The sequence below is a fragment of the Carcharodon carcharias genome (genome assembly GCF_017639515.1).
Source record: "Carcharodon carcharias isolate sCarCar2 chromosome 38 unlocalized genomic scaffold, sCarCar2.pri SUPER_38_unloc_2, whole genome shotgun sequence".
Taxonomy (NCBI): Eukaryota; Metazoa; Chordata; class Chondrichthyes; order Lamniformes; family Lamnidae; genus Carcharodon; species Carcharodon carcharias.
This window is the reverse complement of record NW_024470786.1, coordinates 1,100,262-1,120,629: the sequence shown is the minus strand read 5'-3', so window position 1 is coordinate 1,120,629 and position 20,368 is coordinate 1,100,262. Positions and strand designations below refer to the sequence as shown.

At 50.9% G+C, this 20,368-nt stretch overlaps 1 protein-coding gene across 5 annotated transcripts in view; it reads left to right on the top strand.

The window, feature by feature from the left end:
- The window catches only part of LOC121274795 (autism susceptibility gene 2 protein homolog), an 89,217-nt gene that overhangs the window by 19,411 nt on the left and 49,438 nt on the right, over window positions 1-20,368 (top strand). For all 5 annotated transcript variants that reach the window (XM_041182150.1, XM_041182152.1, XM_041182151.1 and 2 more), the window contains exon 2: window positions 15,989-16,171. In XM_041182150.1, the coding sequence (XP_041038084.1) occupies window positions 15,989-16,171 (183 nt within the window). The remainder of the gene's footprint in view (window positions 1-15,988; window positions 16,172-20,368) is intronic.

Sequence of the window (20,368 nt, the reverse complement as noted above, 5' to 3'; positions counted from 1 at the left end):
AGAGGCTCCTTTTTTAAATGGACTGTTTGCTGGAGGTTGTAGAGGCTCCTTTTTTAAATGGACTGTTTGCTGGAGGTTGTAGAGGCTCCTTTTTTAAATGGACTGTTTGCTGGAGTTTGTAGAGGCTCTTATTTTAAATGGACTGTTTGCTGGAGTTTGTAGAGGTTCCTTTTTTAAATGGACTGTTTGCTGGAGTTTGTAGAGGCTCTTATTTTAAATGGACTGTTTGCTGGAGTTTGTAGAGGCTCCTTTTTTAAATGGACTGTTTGCTGGAGTTTGTAGAGGCTCCTTTTTTAAATGGACTGTTTGCTGGAGTTTGTAGAGGCTCTTATTTTAAATGGACTGTTTGCTGGAGTTTGTGGAGGCTCCTTTTTTAAATGGGCTGTTTGCTGGAGTTTGTAGAGGCTCTTATTTTAAATGGACTGTTTGCTGGAGTTTGTAGACGTTCCTTTTTTAAATGGACTGTTTGCTGGAGTTTGTAGACGTTCCTTTTTTAAATGGACTGTTTGCTGGAGTTTGTAGACGTTCCTTTTTTAAATGGGCTGTTTGCTGGAGTTTGTAGACGTTCCTTTTTTAAATGGGCTGTTTGCTGGAGTTTGTAGACGTTCCTTTTTTAAATGGGCTGTTTGCTGGAGGTTGTAGAGGTTCCTTTTTTAAATGGACTGTTTGCTGGAGTTTGTAGAGGCTCCTTTTTTAAATGGACTGTTTGCTGGAGTTTGTAGAGGCTCCTTTTTTAAATGGACTGTTTGCTGGAGTTTGTAGAGGCTCTTATTTCAAATCGACTGCTGGAGTTTGTAGAGGCTCCTTTTTTAAATGGACTGTTTGCTGGAGTTTGTAGAGGCTCCTTTTTTAAATGGGCTGTTTGCTGGAGTTTGTAGAGGCTCTTATTTTAAATGGACTGTTGGCTGGAGTTTGTAGAGGCTCCTTTTTTAAATGGACTGTTTGCTGGAGTTTGTAGAGGCTCCTTTTTTAAATGGACTGTTTGCTGGAGTTTGTAGAGGCTCTTATTTTAAATAGACTGTTTGCTGGAGTTTGTAGAGGTTCCTTTTTTAAATAGACTGTTTGCTGGAGTTTGTAGAGGTTCCTTTTTTAAATGGGCTGTTTGCTGGAGTTTGTAGAGGCTCTTATTTTAAATAGACTGTTTGCTGGAGTTTGTAGAGGTTCCTTTTTTAAATAGACTGTTTGCTGGAGTTTGTAGAGGCTCCTTTTTTAAATGGACTGTTTGCTGGAGTTTGTAGAGGCTCCTTTTTTAAATGGACTGTTTGCTGGAGTTTGTAGAGGCTCCTTTTTTAAATGGGCTGTTTGCTGGAGGTTGTAGAGGTTCCTTTTTTAAATGGGCTGTTTGCTGGAGTTTGTAGAGGCTCCTTTTTTAAATGGACTGTTTGCTGGAGGTTGTAGAGGCTCCTTTTTTAAATGGACTGTTTGCTGGAGGTTGTAGAGGTTCCTTTTTTAAATGGACTGTTTGCTGGAGTTTGTAGAGGCTCCTTTTTTAAATAGACTGTTTGCTGGAGTTTGTAGAGGCTCTTATTTTAAATAGACTTTTTGCTGGAGTTTGTAGAGGTTCCTTTTTTAAATAGACTGCTGGAGTTTGTAGAGGCTCCTTTTTTAAATGGACTGTTTGCTGGAGTTTGTAGAGGCTCTTATTTTAAATAGACTTTTTGCTGGAGTTTGTAGAGGCTCTTATTTTAAATAGACTGCTGGAGTTTGTAGAGGCTCCTTTTTTAAATGGACTGTTTGCTGGAGTTTGTGGAGGCTCCTTTTTTAAATGGACTGTTTGCTGGAGTTTGTAGAGGCTCTTTTTTTAAATGGGCTGTTTGCTGGAGTTTGTAGACGTTCCTTTTTTAAATGGACTGTTTGCTGGAGTTTGTAGAGGCTCCTATTTTAAATGGACTGTTTGCTGGAGTTTGTAGACGTTCCTTTTTTAAATGGGCTGTTTGCTGGAGTTTGTAGACGTTCCTTTTTTAAATGGGCTGTTTGCTGGAGTTTGTAGACGTTCCTTTTTTAAATGGGCTGTTTGCTGGAGTTCGTAGAGGCTCTTATTTTAAATGGACTGTTTGCTGGAGTTTGTAGAGGCTCCTTTTTTAAATGGACTGTTTGCTGGAGTTTGTAGAGGCTCCTATTTTAAATGGACTGTTTGCTGGAGTTTGTAGACGTTCCTTTTTTAAATGGGCTGTTTGCTGGAGTTTGTAGACGTTCCTTTTTTAAATGGGCTGTTTGCTGGAGTTTGTAGACGTTCCTTTTTTAAATGGGCTGTTTGCTGGAGTTCGTAGAGGCTCTTATTTTAAATGGACTGTTTGCTGGAGTTTGTAGAGGCTCCTTTTTTAAATGGACTGTTTGCTGGAGTTTGTAGAGGCTCCTTTTTTAAATGGACTGTTTGCTGTAGTTCGTAGAGGCTCCTTTTTTAAATGGACTGTTTGCTGGAGTTTGTAGAGGCTCCTTTTTTAAATGGACTGTTTGCTGGAGTTTGTAGAGGCTCTTTTTTTAAATGGACTGTTTGCTCTAGTTAGTAGTCGCTCCTTTTTTAAATTGACTTCTTGCTGTAGTTCGTAGGAGCTCCTTTTTTAAAAATTGACCCTGATGATCAAATATACCGACTGTTATAAATCCTGCCCTGCCTTAGACTCATTGGGTAACCCAGTGGTTAGAGGAGCCACTTCATATGTTCACACACTGCCAACAAGTCCTCTGCACATCCCATAGCACTTGGCTGCTGGTGGACGTCCCCTCTGTGCGCTAGCTGTTGTGGTGCAGACAAGTACAGCAATGCTGTTTGCCCAGAGCGAGATCCTGCACGCAGCCAGAAGGGCACAAAGGGGACGTGTTGCTGTTAGAGGTGACTTGATCTCGTCGTGTCGGAGGAGGCCACAAGCAGAGTGCCTTGCCCTGCCTCCAGTAGCGTTGCAGGCTGCCGAGCGGAGCAATGCTTCTGGCAGTGGAGCACTCCGCTCGGCACTGCAATGGACTGCCGGCGGCAAGAATGCGGCCGTGTCCTGGACAGGGAATCGAAGCCTGCGGCCTTGTGACTTCAAGTGAGAGCACAACCGTGCGGGCCGTCATGACGAGATCAGTCATCCAAGGAAGCCAAGCAGGGAGCTCTGGAGAAGCATCTCGATGTTGAGGGCAGCAGGATTGTAGAGCTCCCGCTGAGAAAGTTGCCAAGGAATTCAGTCACGTGGAGAGACTGGGGAAGTTGGGTTTCTTGTCCAGAGAATCTCATTTTTGTTATAGTGCAGAAGGAGCCCATTCAGCCTGACCTGTCTTTGTTGGCTCTTCGAATGAGCAACGTACCTCATGACATTCCTACCCCCACACCCCTCCACCACCACGCCTTCTCCCCTGCACATTCTTCCTTTCCTGATGATAACCCCATTCCCCCTCGAACGCCCCAATTGACCCTTCCTCCCTACACTCTCAGGCGGTGCGTTCCAGATCCTAACCCCTCGATTGACCCTCCCTCCCCCACATTCTCAGGCAGCGCGTTCCAGATCCTAACCCCTCGATTGACCCTCCCTCCCCCACATTCTCAGGCAGCGCGTTCCAGATCCTAACCCCTCGATTGACCCTCCCTCCCCCACATTCTCAGGCAGCGCGTTCCAGATCCTAACCCCTCGATTGACCCTCCCTCCCCCACACTCTCAAGCAGCGCGTTCCAGATCCTAACCCCTCGATTGACCCCCCCTCCCCCACACTCTCAGGCAGCACGTTCCAGATCCTAACCCCTCGATTGACCCCCCCCTCCCCCACACTCTCAGGCAGTGTGTTCCAAACCCTAACCCCTCGATTGACCTTCCCTCCTCCACACTTTCAGGCAGCGCGTTTCAGTTCCTAACCCCGCGCTGCTTGAAGTTTCTCCTCGTGTCTCTGTCGCTCCTTTTACCAATCGCCTTCAATCTGTGTCCCTCTGCTTCTTGATCCTCCCCCCTGTGGTGAAAGTGAGATTTGATAGAGGTGTTCAAAATTATGGTGTGGCTTTTGACTGCATAAATGGAGAGGAACTGTTTTCATGGCCTGGTACTCCAAGGTCATGGGTGTAAGATAATTGGCAAAAGAATTTGTGTATAGATGCTGTTGAATTTCTTCACGCAGAAGGCTGCTAAGATCTGGAATCAACCAGCCGGAACTGTACTAGTGTCAGATTCCATAGGGACTTCGTAAACTCCCTCCACCACTGACTCACAGTGGCAGCAGTGTGTGTACCATCTACAAGATGCACTTCAGCAGCGTGCCAAGGCTCCTTTGACAGCACCGCCCAAACCCATGACCTCTACCATCTAGAAGGACAAGGGCACCCCACCACCTGGGAGTTCCCCTCCAAGCCACTCAGCATCCCGACTTGGAAATATATCGGCTGTTCCTTCACAGTTCCAAATCCTGGAACCCCTCCCTAACAGCGCTGTGGGTGTACCTACACCACACGGGGACTGCAGCGGCTTAAGAAGGCGGTCACCACCACCTTCCCAAGGGGCAACTAGTGATGGCCAACAAATGCTGGGCCCAGCCAGTGACACCCACATTCTGTGAATGAATAGAAAAGACTGGGCAGTGCCTCTTTCTGTTCAGGATGTATCCCCTCCCTCATACCCCCTACCACCACCAGCCATGCCCAAATACAGATCTTTCATCAGTAACTAGCTGGGTTATGCAAGACCTTCCGAACAGTCGCTACGCTGTATCTCTCTAACCTCCTCCAGCCCCTACAACCCTCCCTATCTCTGTAACCTCCTCCAGCCCCTACAACCCTCCCTGTCTCTGTAACCTCCTCCAGACCCTACAACCCTCCCTATCTCTGTAACCTCCTCCAGCCCCTACACCCCTCCCTGTCTCTGTAACCTCCTCCAGCCCCGACACCCCTCCCTATCTCTGTAACCTCCTCCAGCCCCGACACCCCTCCCTATCTCTGTAACCTCCTCCAGCCCCGACACCCCTCCCTGTCTCTGTAACCTCCTCCAGCCCTGATGACCCTCCGAGACCTCTGCGCTCCTCCGGTTCCCATCGCTCCACCATTGGCGACCTTGCCTTCAGCTGCGTAGGGGAGGGTGGGGGTTTGGGGTGCCTGAGCTCTGGAATTCCCTCCTTAAACAGCTCCGCCCCTCTCCCTCGCCTTCCTCCTTGAAGAGCCTTCTTAAAAGTGACCTCCCGACCAACCTTTGGTCCCCTGACCCTAACATCGCTACCTGGCGAGGTGTCGATGCCTTTTCTGAGTCATGTCCCTGTGAAGTGATTTGCGCCACCTTTAAAAGGCGCAACATAAATGCACGTGATTGCGCTCGAGGCCTGCGTTGGCTGGTTGGAAGCATATTAAAGATGGCAGTTTGGATGTGTTTGACCCAATCAATGAGCTCCCAAAGTCGATGACTTTGCAAGGACAAGCGTGATCTTCAGTGCCGCGAGTTAAAGGACAGACGTTGCTTTTCCTCGGCACGCGGACATAACCCAGGCTCTTGTTTTGAAGCCTTGAAAGTTCTGCCTTCCGGCACTTCGGCAACACTATCGCTTCAGTGCGGCGGCACCACTGGCTGAAGGGTGTAACTGCAGCGTGACCTGTTTACATAGGCGCGGCCCATTAGGTGTCTGACGCAACAGTGTGGCTTATCAGACAGGACTTGCGTAGGTTTTAAGCGTACAAAGGGAGGTGTATTTTCAAACATGTTGCACGCGAGGGATATCTATCTAACCCCCCCCCCCCCCCCCCCCATCAGCTTCTCTTGTGATTTAACCCGTTGGAGCAAAGGTTTACAACTGTGAGATTACTGTGCGCGTGAGTGGCAGGGAACTGAAGCGTCTTGACTGTTAGCTCGGCATTTTTGGGATTGTCAGTTCAAAAGAGGTTTCCAAAGGGCTGCTGACTGACTGATGACAGGATGCTTGCTGATAATCGTCTGCTCAACCACCCCTCCCGCCACTGGAGAAACAGGAGAGAGGCTGTTCCACCTCTTGGCTGCACTGCCAAGCAATGAGACCTGTCTTTTATCTTGCACTTCTCATCCATGACCGTTCATTACTCTTGCCTGACCAAAATCTATCCATTTGAAATTTGAACAGGCCTGTGTGGGGAGAGAGTTCCAGATTTTCACCAACGCGCTGCAATCTGGTCAGAAGAAACTGGGAGCAGATGTGGGCCCCTCGATCCTGCTCCCCCGTTCGATAAGATCGTGGCCGACATGATTGTGGCCTCAACTCCACTTTGCTGTCTCTCCCCCCCCCCCCACCCCCAACCACCACCATAGCCCCCGTCGATCAGAAACCTGTCTCACTCGGCCTTGAATATATTCAACGCCCCGGCCTCCACTGCTCTCTGAAGGGGAGAGAATCTCACAGACGGACCACCCTCTGAGAGAAGAAATTCCTCCTCATCTCTGTCTTCAACAGGAGACCCCTCATTCTGAAACTGTGCCCCCCCCCCCCCCCCCCCCCCCCCCCCCCCGGAGGGGGAAACATCCTCTCAGCATCCACCCTATCCAGCTCCCGCCTCAGAAGAAGACCATAAGACATAGGAGCAGAAATTAGGCCATTCGGCCCATCGAGTCTGCTCCACCATTCAATCGTGGCTGATAAATTTCTCAACCCATTCTCCTTTCTCCCCGTAACCTTTGATCCCCTTACCAATCAAGAATCTATCTTGGTCTTAAATACACTCAATGACCCGGCCTCCACAGCCTTCTGTGGCAATGAATTCCATAGATTCACCACTCTCTGGCTAAAGAAGTTTCTTCTCATCTCTGTTCTAAAAGGTCTTCCCTTTACTCTGAGGCTGTGCCCTCAGGTCCTAGTCTCTCCTACTAATGGAAACATCTTCCCCACGTCCACTCTATCCAGGCCTTTCAGTATTCTGTAAGTTTCAATCAGATCCCCCCTCATCCTTCTAAACTCCATCCAGATTCCTCAAACGTTCCTCATATGTTAAGCCTTTCACTCCCGGGATCATTCTCATGAACCTCCTCTGGACCCTCTCCAGAGCCAGCACATCCTTCCTGAGATACGGGGCCCAAAATTGCTCACAGTATTCTAAATGTGGTCTGACCAGAGCCTTATAAAGCCTCAGCAGCACATCCCTGTTTTTATATTCTAGTCCTCTCGCAATAAATGCCAACATTACATTTGCCTTCCTAACTACCGACTCAACCTGCAAGTTAACCTTAAGAGAATCCTGGACTAGGACTCCCAAGTCCCTTTGCACTCCAGATTTCTGAATTCTCTCCCCATTTAGAAAATAGTCTATGTCTCTATTCTTCCTACCAAAGTGCATGACCTCACACTTCCCCACGTTGTATTCCATCTGCCACTTCCTTGCCCATTCTCCTAACCTGTTCAAATCCTTCTGCAGCCTCCCTGCCTCCTCAATACTACCTGTCCCTCCACCTATCTTTGTATCATCTGCAAACTTAGCCAGGGTGCCCTCAGTTCCTTCATCTAGATCATTAATGTATAAAGTGAGAAGTTGTGGTCCCAACACTGCCCCCTGCGGAACTCCACTAGTCACCGGCCGCCATCCTGAGAAGGACCCCCTTATCCCCACTCTCTGCCTCCTGCCAGACAGCCAGACTTCTATCCATGCTAGTACGTTGCCTCTAACACCATGGGCTCTTATCTTACTGAGCAGCCTCCTGTGCGGCACCTTGTCAAAGGCCTTCTGGAAGTCCAAGTAGATAACATCCATTGGCTCTCCTTTGTCTAACCTACTCATTACCTCCGCAAAGAATTCTAAAAGATTTGTCAGGCCTCCCTTTGATGAAACCATGCTGACTTTGCCCGATTTTACCATGCACTTCCAAGTATTCTGAATTCTCATCCTTAATAATGGACTCTAAAATCTTACCAAAGATCGAGGTCAGGCTAATCGGCCTGTAATTTCCCATCTTTTGCCTCACTCCCTTCTCAAACAGGGGAGTTACATTAGCGATTTTCCAGTCCTCTGGGACCCTCCCTGACTCCAGTGATTCCTGAAAGATCACCACTAATGCCCCCACTATCTCTTCAGCTATCTCCTTCAGAACTCTGGAGTGTAATCCATCTGGTCCAGGTGATTTATCCACCTTCAGACCTTTCAGTTTTCCTAGCACCTTCTCCTTGGTAATGGCCACCATACTCACCTCTGCCCCCCCCCCGACTCTCTTGAACTTTGGGGATGTCACTCATGTCTTCCACTGTGAAGACTGGCGCAAAGTACCTATTCAGTTCCTCCGCCATTTCTTTGTTCCCACTATCACTTCTCCAGCGGCCCAATGTCCACTTTTGCCTCTCTCTTACCCTTTATATATCTAAAAAAAACTCTTGCAATCTTCTTTTATATTTCTGGTTAGTTTACCCTCATATTTAATCTTCTCCCTCCTTATTTCTTTTTTAGTTGCCCTCTGTTGGTCTTTGTAGGCTTCCCAATCCCCTGGTTTCCCTCTGCTCTTTGCCGCATTGTCTGCTTTCTCTTTAGCTTTTATGCTGTCCCTGACTTCCCTTGTCAGCCATGGTTGTCTCGTCCTCCCTTTAGTCTGCTTCTTCTTCCTAGGGATGAATTTTTGCTGTGTCTCCAAATCACTCCCAGAAACTCCTGCCATTGCTGAATCTTATCTGTCTCGATAAGATCGCCTCTCATTCTTCTAAACTCCAATGGGTACAGGCCCAACCTGCTCAACCCCTCCTCACAAGACAAACCCCCTTCGTCCCAGGAATCAGCCGGGTGAACCTGCTCTGAACGGCCTCCAGTGGGGGTAAATCTCTCCTTAAGTAAGGAGACCAAAACTGTCCCCAGTGCTCCAGATGCGGCCTCCCCTGTGCCCTGTACAGTCGGAGCGGAGACTGGCTGACTTTCTATGAAGCGCTTCCTGATGGTCACCTTCAAAACCGCCCGGCTCCAATTTGAAAGTCCTGCCCCCTCGTTCTGGACACCACCTCCCCACCCCAACCCCGATCCTAAAACTTCCTTCAACCGCCTTAAGTTCAGCGATTCGATTAGATCACCGTCCTCTGACCCTCTGAGCTCGGGAGGAGGCGAGGCTGGGCTGTGTGGCCTGTCCTGCGGTTTCATCCCCGCCGGCTTTTGCAGCGAGAGGGGCCGCGCTGCCCTCCCTGAGCTGAACGGGGCGGGGGGGGGGACGCTCGGCGCCAGCCAGGTTAGGCAAGGAGCTTGTCGGGCCGACAGCGCGGGACCTGCAGCCCCCCTCGCCGAGATTGGACTGCAGGCTGGCAAACCCGAAGCCGCTGTGGCCTTCGTGTCCTGCAGAGCCTTTACCCAGAGGATGGAGAGCTCTTTGTGCTCGGTGTTGTTTCTCACCACACAAACACTTTTGATGTTCGCTGCCTTTCCTTTCCTTCCCCGCAACCCCCCACCTCCCGTTTCCACCACCCCCCCCCCCCCCCCCCCGCATCTGCAACATCCGACTCCCTGCTCACCCCGACCTCAGCCTCAATTGGTCACCCCCCACGCATCCCCCCCTGCTCCCCTTGGCCTCACACTGCTTCCACCCCACCCCCCACCCCCCACCCCGCAAGCACTTACTCGGCTTCACTCCTGTATCTGCGCCCCCCCCCTCCCCCCCCCCAACACACTCTCTCAGACCCTCATCCCTGCCCCCTCACGGCCACTTGCCCCTCACGGCCCCTCCGCCTCTTGCACTTCCTCTCCCGCCACTTTCACTCTCTCTCTTCCAGCCCCCCCCCCTCGAGCGCCCCCTCTCTCTTCCACCCCTCCTCCTCGAGCGCCCCCTCTCTCTTCCACCCCTCCTCCTCGAGCGCCCCCTCTCTCTTCCACCCCTCCTCCTCGAGCGCCCCCTCTCTCTTCCACCCCTCCCCCCGTCGAGCGCCCCCTCTCTCTTCCACCCCTCCTCCTCGAGCGCCCCCTCTCTCTTCCACCCCTCCTCCTCGAGCGCCCCCTCTCTCTTCCACCCCTCCTCCTCGAGCGCCCCCTCTCTCTTCCACCCCTCCCCCTCTCGAGCGCCCCCTCTCTCTTCCACCCCTCCTCCTCGAGCGCCCCCTCTCTCTTCCACCCCTCCTCCTCGAGCGCCCCCTCTCTCTTCCACCCCTCCCCCCGTCGAGCGCCCCCTCTCTCTTCCACCCCTCCTCCTCGAGCGCCCCCTCTCTCTTCCACCCCTCCTCCTCGAGCGCCCCCTCTCTCTTCCACCCCTCCTCCTCGAGCGCCCCCTCTCTCTTCCACCCCTCCTCCTCGAGCGCCCCCTCTCTCTTCCACCCCTCCTCCTCGAGCGCCCCCTCTCTCTTCCACCCCTCCTCCTCGAGCGCCCCCTCTCTCTTCCACCCCTCCTCCTCGAGCGCCCCCTCTCTCTTCCACCCCTCCTCCTCGAGCGCCCCCTCTCTCTTCCACCCCTCCTCCTCGAGCGCCCCCTCTCTCTTCCACCCCTCCCCCCTCGAGCGCCCCCTCTCTCTTCCACCCCTCCCCCCTCTCGAGCGCCCCCTCTCTCTTCCACCCCTCCCCCTCTCGAGCGCCCCCTCTCTCTTCCACCCCTCCCCCCCTCGAGCGCCCCCTCTCTCTTCCACCCCTCCCCCCCTCGAGCGCCCCCTCTCTTCCACCCCTCCCCCCCCAGCGCCCCCTCTCTCTTCCACACACACACACCCCCCCCCCATCCCTACCTTCGAGCAGTGAGAGCTGAGGACAGATTTGACGCAGAGTTTCACGTTCACTGCTGAGCTTTTCTGGCTCGGCGGACGAGGAGCCGGCGAACCAGAGACGGGTGGGGGTTTGGGGGGGGGGGGGGTGAGGGGGAGCGAGGCGCACGTTGTTACGCCGCATGTCGTTGTGAGCTGGAATGCAGTGCCTCAGCCGGCGGGGGAAGCAGATTCAGTCGGAACATTCAACGGGGTGGGGGGGTCGTTTGGATAAAAGCTGCGGGATGGCAGGGCGGGTCGGGGGGGGGGTGGTGCTGGCGGGGGTTGGTGCCGGAACAGGCTTGTAGGAAGGGCAGGAAGGTGGCATTAATTGGACAGCTTCTAAGAGCCAGCAGAGGCTCGACGGGACGAATAGCCTCTGCCCGTCTCCAGATGTATCTCAGCAACCCCGTCTCCCCCGTCCACCAAAAATCTTTTGCAGAAGTTTCTGGGTCTTGGAATTGCCGGGAACCTTGCGGCCATTCAGCCCCTCGTCCCTCTCCTGGCTGTTCGAAAAGAGGAGCCAAGGCTGCAAGGTTTTGGGGGCGAACTCAAGGTGGCAGAGAAATGCTAGTGAATGGGGTGGGGGATGGTGGGCAGAGACCTTGGGAACGTTCTCCCTTTCAAACAGTTCCCTCTTGAGCCTGCCTGCCCGCCCAGCAGGAGCAGGACTCTCGGCACCTTGCGAAGGACACCCTCTTTACTCCTTGCTCGTGATGGCGGTAACCACGCCCCTTAAAGCTGCGAGACAGGAGGAGGAAGCTGGCTGGGGCCGCGCCAGATTGAGCAACCTCTTGGCCACTTCCTCTGTGGCTCGGTCAAAGGAGCAGAGCGTGCGCTGCGTTTTTTGCTTCACAGTGTCTCGTCTTGAGGGGGAGGGGGAAGGAGAGGCGGTGAGAACCTGCCTGTCCAGGGGTGTGGGGTGGGGGGGCCTTGGCTGCTTGACAGCGAAGGAAGCCCCGTCGCTCAAAGTGTGCCCACTGCTGCCAAGGAGGTGGGCGAGGCAGCTCAGTTCCACACGGCAGACTGATGCCACAGTCGGACCCCTCAAGAACGCCAGTTCTCGCCTTCCCCACCGCCCCCAATCTCTATCACCACCTGCAGCCCCCCCCCCCCACCCCCCCAACTTCAACCTTGTGAGATCTCTGCTCCCCTCCAATCTCGGCCTCTTGCGTCACTTTTACCAACTTCCATCGCTCTGCCTTCGGCTGCTGGGCCCTGCTCCTCCTCCCCCCTCCCCAACACCCTAAGATGCTCTTTAAAATCTATCTGTCTGGCCAAGCTTGGGTCACCTGTCCCGATACTGACAAACTTGGGGCAGGAGTAGGCCACTCAGCCCCTCCAGCCTGCTCCACCATTCAATCAGATCACGGCTGACCTGATTGTAACCTCAATTGCGCACGCCCGTCTGATCCCGAAAGACCTTTCACCCCCTTTGCTTATCGAGCAATGCACCTCTGCCTTAAAAATATCCAAAGACTCTGCTCATCGCCGCCTTTTCAGGAGGGGAGTTCCAAAGACTCTCCACCCCCTGAGAGAGAGATTTTCTCCTCACCTCCGTTTTAAATGGGCGAATCCTTATTTTTAAACAGTGAGCCCTGTAGTTCTAGGTGCTCCCACAAGAGGAGACATCCTCTCCGCATCCACCCTGTCAAGTCCTCCCCTTTGCCTGACTTACACTCCTGTGCGGTGCCTCAGGGCGATCAAGGTGCTAGCTAAAGGCTGATTGTTGTCGACTGCCACCGACAGATGGGTGCGACTTGGAACGCTACCCGCGTTATCCTGACGCATGTAGCAGACCAACTAACGTCCATCCTCCCACCCCCCACCACCCACCCCCCCCACCCCCCACCCCCAACCACCCAAGTTTCAAACCTATTGATTTTCGCAACCCCACCACCCTCCCCGCCCCACCCAGTCTCTTCTGGGTCCTATCAGCCTCCCCCCCCCCCCACCGAACTGTTCCTAACCCGGTTCCACGCCAGGATGTGTGACAGTGACGAGGGGGCCAGAAAATGTTCGCTTGAAAGCTCTTGCAACTGACCAGAGTTGAAGTACGGTCAGAGACCTGAGTGGGTTTTTTTTCATCTCCCCACCCCCAGCCCCGTTTGGATGACTTACCGAGCATGTTTGTCGACATAATGAGCGACAAGATCAGGAGTCTGGCAGGCCGGCAACACGCCTGAGCTGGAGTGGTATGGGCCACGTAGCCAGGCAGGCTTGCTGGGGTGGTGGGGGGTTGGAGGTGAGCAGTCATCTCCCCGTCTGTGTGGCCATTCATCATTGCTTGTCTCCTCTCTCCTACCCATCCCCCACCCACGCCTTTGCACACCCACCTCTCTCAAACCAGCTCTCCAGTCTGCTGAGCCGTGCTCTCACCTGGCAACCACCGCTTCCAACACCTCCACGCAGTTGTAGTGGCTTGGGACCGAGGTGTGAACAGCAATGCAGCAGGGTGTCACCTTCCCTTTGCTTTTTTAAGTGACACCCCCTCCCTCCCACCCCCCCCCACCACCTACCACCCCCGTTGGACAGACAGATGTAAAACCGTCTGGATGACCGGTTATCGAGTCGTGACTACAAGAAGCAAGCAAGTTGTCATCATTTGTAACGCTTCATTGAAATAAAAATAAAGTATGAGCTAACAAAAGGGTTGCACAATTAAGAACATTTAAGCACGCAGATAATTACAGCACTTGGCAAAAATGCAGGTTTCCTGAATTTATAGAATAAAACTGAGGGGCCGACGGCACCCTGGGTTTTGCATTCAGTTCCATAAATCGTTCGTTCAGTTCTCAATCGCTTTTATACTACAAAAGCTTTGTTCAAGCTGGGGATTCAGCTCTCTGTTCAGTGCTGGCTGTGTTAAAACAGTTTACAATGCAGTGAGGTCATTCAGCCCGTCACCTTCGTGTCTGCCCCCTGTGAGGGCAGCTCACCCCTCCCAGTTAGCTCTGCAAAGCTGTCCTCTCTCAGTGACAGCCCTGTTCCCGCTTGAAAGCCTCGACAGACCCTGCCTCCCCAATGTTCTTGGGCAGCGCATCCCAGATCCTGACCGCTCCCTGCATGAAAAAGTTTCTCCCCTTGTCTGCTTTTACCCATTGCTTTCAATCTGTGTCCCTCTGATTCTCGATTTCTCTCCCCCACCACCCCCACCATGCTTTTGAACACCCCAATCAAATCTCCTCTCGACCTTCTCTTCTCCGAGGAGAACAGTCCCAACTTCTCCAATCTGGACATGTCACTGATGTTCCTCATCCCTGGAACCAACCTTGTGAATCTTTTCCGCACCCTCTCTAAAGCCTTCACACCCTCCCCAAAGTGCGGAACCCAGAGCAAGACGCAGCTCTCCAGCTGAGATCGAACTAGTGCCTTATGCAGGTTCAACATAACCTCCTTGCTCTTGTACTCCATGCCCCTATTAATAAAGCCCAGGATACCGTCTGTTTTATTAGCCTCGTTCTCAACCTGTCCTGCCACCTTAAATGACTTATGCTCATGTACCCCCTCACTCACTTCAGAATTGTACTCTTGACCTGATATTGACATTTTCTCTCCAGGCTTTTCCTACCCAAATGTGCCATTTCACGCTTTTCTGCCTTAAATCTCAGCTGCCACTGTCCGTCCATTCCACCAGCCTGTCTGTGCGCTCTGGAAGTCCACCACTAACCACCACCCCCACCCCCCCCAGGCTAGTTCATAATGCTTCCGACTTGTGTGTCACCCACAAGTTTTGAAATCGTGCTCGCCGATCGAGGGCAGGGACGTCGACAGGAAAAGCAGGGGGTCCCCCCTGGGCAGCAGCGTGCCGTTCGCCAGTTGGTAACCGCGATGGGCGGAAGAGCAGGGGCGTTCTCCGGCCCTGAGGTTTTGTCCCGCCCCCGGCTTGGGAAGAAGCAGGTGTTCCAGTGGTTTTATTGCACAGTTGCCGTGGGATCTTGCGATATCGCGCATGCAGTGCTTGCTGCACGACGGCAGTGGCCCCGCTGCATTCTGATCTTTCTGCGCAGCGGCAGGCAGCACTCGACTGCAGCTGCCTGCCCACACTCCGGGGAGAATGTCTGTACGGTCAGGATTGATACTGGGCTATCAGTGGAGAGCGGGGCAGTGGGATTAGTTTGGGAATTGATACAGGGCTGTGGGGAGAAAGCAGGGCAGTGGGCTTAATTTGGGGATCGATACAGGGCTATGGGGAGAGAGTGGGGCAGTGGGATTAGTTTGGGGATTGATACAGGCCTATGGGGAGAGCGCGGGACAGTGGGATTAGTTTGGGGATTGATACAGGGCTATGGGGAGAGCGCGGGACAGTGGGATTAGTTTGGGGATTGATACAGGGCTATGGGGAGAGAGTCGGGCAGTGGGCTTAGTTTTGGGATTGATACAGGGCTATGAGGAGAGAGAGCGGGGCAGTGGGATTGGTTTGGGGATTGATACAGGGCTATGGGGAGAGAGCGGGGCAGTGGGAATGGTTTGGGATTGATACAGGGCTATGGGGTGAGAGTGGTGCAGTGGGATTAGTTTGGGGATTGATACAGGGCTATGGGGTGAGAGAGCGGGGCAGTGGGATTGGTTTAGGATTGATACTGGTCCATAGAGAGTGAATCAGGTTCAATGCTACCTGAGCAGAGGCAAGCCATGGGGGCCACAAGAATCTTTTCTGGGATGTGAAAGTTGTGCTCATGAGGGGAACGTGGCAGCTTGTCTCCCATTCTCTGGCCGAGTGAGGTCTTCTGATTGGAAACGATTGAGCAGAACGGAACTGTACTCCCAGGTGTTCAGGGAAGAAAGGGGTCATTTGATTGAAACATGTTTCTGAGCAGGCTTGATAATTTTATTGAACCATGTAAAATTCTCGGAGGGGGTAGGCACTGGGAGGTGGTTTTCCTGCCATACCCACCCCCAGCCCCCACCCCACCCACCCCCCCGACCCGCCCCAACCGAGCACCGCAGCCCCCAGCCGTGGAATCGAGAACACAGAGGGAGTTGCACGGTCTCTGGATGAGGGCTCAGCCATTTGGGGCTGAGACGAGAAATTCCTTCACTCGGAGGGTGGTGAATTCTTAGGAATTCTCTGCCACAGAGGCTGGCGGATGCCCCGTCATTGAGAATGTTCCAGACCGGGATCGGGAGATTTTCGGTCTCTCCAGGAATGGAGTGACAGAGGGGGTGGGAGTGGAGTTGAGGCGGAAGGTCAGCCAGGGTTGTATTGCACGGCAGGGCGGACTCAAGGGGCTGAATGGTCACCTTCTGCTGCTATCTTCATTGTGTTGTCGAACTGTCAGAATTCCTGGACTGTCTCCCGTCGAGCAGAGCACGTGGAACTGTAATGACGCGGTGTGGCGCTGCTCCCCCTGCCCGTGACCCATTTATAATGCCCTCACTCTTTCCTCCCGAGCAGGACGCAGTGCCGAAACCCCCCGAGCGGACAGACAGCCAGCGGAAGCGGCTGGAAAAGCGGAAACCCGAGGAGAGCAGGCCCAGCTCGCCGTGCGAGGGGCCAAGGAGGGCGGAGAGCTCGGACCGCGATCAGAGCCGGCACAATGGGGACCGGGATCACAGGAACCCACCGCCTACCAAAAAGGTCAGCACATGTCCACGTGGCAAACCTTCACTGACTGATAGATTCACACATACCCCCGGGAGTGAGTTACAGTCTGGAACCTAATCGAGGGGTTCCGAGGGGTTTATATATAGAATAACAGATACCCGGGAGTGAGTTACAGACTGGAATCTAATCAAGGGGTTCAGGGTGGTTTATATATAGAATAACAGATCCCCAGGAGTGAGATTACTGACTGGAATCTAATCGTAGGGTTCGGCGGCTTATATGTATAATAACATACGTGGGAGTGAGTTACAGACTGGAATCTAATCGAGGGGTTCAGGATGGTTTATATATAGAATAACAGATATCCGGGAATGAGTTACAGACTGGAATCAAATGAAGGGGTTCGGGGGGTTTATACGTATAGAATAACAGTTATCCGATAGTGAGTTACAGACTGGAATCTAACCGAGTGGTTACGGTGGTTGATTTATATAATAACGATTACCCAGCAGTGAGTTACAGATTGGAATCTCGTCGAGGGATTTGGGGTGGTTTATATATAGAATAACAGATACCCCGGAGTTAGTTACAGACTGGAATCTAATTGAGCGGTTCACGGTGGTTTATGTATAGAATAACAGATACCCGGGACTGAGTTACAGACTGGAATCTAATTGAGGGTTTCAGGAATTTACATATAGAGTAACAGATTCTCGGGAGTTAGTTACAGACTGGATCCTATTCGAGGGGTTCGGGGTGATTTCTGTATAGAATAACAGATACCAGGGAGTGAGTTACAGACTGGAATCTAACTGAGGGGATCGGTGTGGTGTACATATAGAATAACAGATACCCGGGAGTGAGTTACAGACTGGAATCTAACTGAGGGGATCGGTGTGGTTTATATATATAATAACAGATACCCAGGAGTGAGTTACAGACTGGAATCTGATCGAGAGTTTCAGGTAGTTTATGTATAGAATAACAGATACCCGTGAGGGAGTTACAGACTGGAATCTAATCGAGGGGTTCAGGGTGGTTTATATATAGAATAACAGATACCCGGGATTGAGTAACAGACTGAAATCTAATCGAGGGGTTCTGGGGGGTTATATATAGAATAACTGATTCCCAGGACTGAGTTACAGACTGGAATCTAATCGAGGGGTTCGGGGGGGTTATATATAGAATAACAGATACCCGGGACTGAGTTACAGACTGGAATCTTTTCAAGGGATTCGGGGTGAATTCTGTATAGAATAACAGATACCCGGGAGTGAGTTACAGACTGGAATCTAATCAAGGAGTTCGGGAGGTTTATATATATAGAATAACAGTTATCCGGGAGTGAGTTACAGACTGGAATCTAATCGAGTGGTTACGTTGGTTTATTTATATAATAACGATTAACCAGGAGTGAGATACAGATTGGAATCGAATTGGGAGGTTGGGCGTATTTTATATACAGGATAACAGGTACCCGGGAGTGAGTTACAGACTGGAATCTAAACGAGGGGTTCGGCGTGGTTTATATATAGAATAACAGATGCCCGGGAGTTAGTTACAGACTGGAATCTAATCGAGGAGTTTGGGGTGGTTTATATATAGAATAACAGATACCCGGGAGTGTGTTACAGACTGGAATCTAATCGAAGGGTTCAGGGTGTTTTTTATATAGAATAACGGATACCCGGGAGTGAGTTAGAGACTGGAATCTAATCGAGGGGTTCGGTGTGGTTTATATATAGAATAACAGATACCCGGGAGTGTGTTACAGACTGGAATCTAATCGAAGGGTTCAGGGTGTTTTTTATATAGAATAACGGATACCCGGGAGTGTGTTACAGACTGGAATCTAATCGAGGGGTTCGGGGGGTTTATATAAATGGAATAACAGGCACCTGGGAGTGAGTTACAGACTGGAATCTAATCGAGGGGTTCGGGGTGGTTTATATATAGAATAACAGACACCCGGGAGTTAGTTACAGTCTGGAATCTAATTGAGGGGTTCGGGGTGTTTTATATATAGAATAACAAATACCTGCGAGTGAGTTACAGACTGGAATCTAATCGAGGGGTTCGGGGTGGTTTATATATAGAGTAACAGATACCCGGGAGTGAGTTACAGACTGGAATCTTATCGAGGGGTTCGGGGTGGTTTACATATAGAATACCAGATACCCGGGAGTGTGTTACAGACTGGAATCTAATCGAGTGGTTCAGGGTGGTTTATATATAGAAGAACAGATACCCAGGAGTGCGTTACAGACTGGAATCTAATCAAGGAGTTCGGGAGGTTTATATATATAGAATAACAGTTATCCGGGAGTGCGTTAGAGACTGGAATCTAATCGAGGAGTTCGGGGTGGTTTATATATAGTATAACAGATACCCGGGAGTGTGTTACACACTGAAATCTAATCGAGGGGTTCGGGGTGGTTTCTATATTGAATACCAGATACCCGCGATTGAGTTACAGACTGGAATCTAATCGAGGGGTTCAGGGTGGTTTATATATAGATTAACAGATACCCGGGAGTGAGTTATAGACTGGAATCTAAACGAGGGGTTGGGGGTGGTTTATATATAGAATAACAGATACCCGGGAGTGAGTTACAGACTGGAATCTAAACGAGGGGTTCGGGGTGGTTTATATATTGAATAACAGATACCCGAGAGTGTGTTACAGACTGGAATCTAATCGAGGGGTTCGGGGTGGTTTATATATAGAATAACAGATACCCGGGAGTGAGTTACAGGCTAGAATCTAATCGAGGCATTCGGTGTGGTTTATATATAGAATAACAGATACCCGGGAGTGAGTTATAGACTGGAATCTAAACGAGGGGTTCGGGGTGGTTTATATATAGAATAACAGATACCTGGGAGTAAGTTACAGACTGGAATCTAATCGAGGGGTTTGGGATGGTTTATATATTGAATAACATACCCGGGAGTGTGTTACAGACTGGAATCTAATCGAGGGGCTCAGGGTGGTTTATATATTGAATAACAGATACCCGGGATTGAGTTACAGACTGGAATCTAATCGAGGGGTTCAGGGTGGTTTATATATAGAATAACAGATACCCGGGAGTGAGTTACAGACTGGAATCTAATCGAGGGGTTCAGGGTGGTTTATATATAGAATAACAGATACCCGGGAGTGAGTTACAGACTGGAATCTAATCGAGGGGTTCGGGATGGTTTATATATAGAATAACAGATACCTGGGAGTAAGTTACAGACTGGAATCTAATCGAGGGGTTTGGAATGGTTTATATATTGAATAACAGATACCCGGGAGTGTGTTACAGACTGGAATCTAATCGAGGGGTTCGGGGTGGTTTATATATAGAATAACAGATACCCGGGATTGAGTTACATTCTAGAATCTAATCGAGGCGTTCGCTGTGGTTTATATATAGAATAACAGATACCCGGGAGTGTGTTACAGACTGGAATCTAATCGAGGGGTTCGGGGTGGTTTACATATTGAATAACAGATACCCGGGATTGAGTTACAGACTGGAATCTAATCGGGGGGTTCGGGGTGGTTTTTATATTGAATAACAGATACCCGGGAGTGAGTTACAGACTGGAATCTAAACAAGGGCTTCGGGGTGGTTTATATATAGAATAACAGATACCTGGGAGTAAGTTACAGACTGGAATCTAATCGAGGGGTTTGGGATGGTTTATATATTGAATAACAGATACCCGGGAGTGTGTTACAGACTGGAATCTAATCGAGGTGTTCGGGGTGGTTTATATATAGAATAACAGATACCTGGGAGTGAGTTACAGACTGGAATCTAATCGAGGCGTTCGGTACGGTTTATATATAGAATAACAGATACCCGGGAGTGAGTTACAGACTGGAATCTAAACGAGGGGTTCGGGGTGGTTTATATATTGAATAACAGATACCCAAGAGTGTGTTACAGACTGGAATCTAATCAAGGTGTTCAGGGTGGTTTATATATAGAATAACAGGTACCCGAGAGTGAGTTACAGGCTAGAATCTAATCGAGGGGTTCGGGGTGGTTTACATATAGAATAACAGATACCCGGGAGTGTGTTACAGACTGGATTCTAATCGAGGGGTTCGGGGTGGTTTATATATTGAATAACAGATACCCGGGATTGAGTTACAGACTGGAATCTAATCGAGGGGTTCAGGGTGGTTTATATATAGAATAACAGATACCCGGGAATGTGTTACAGACT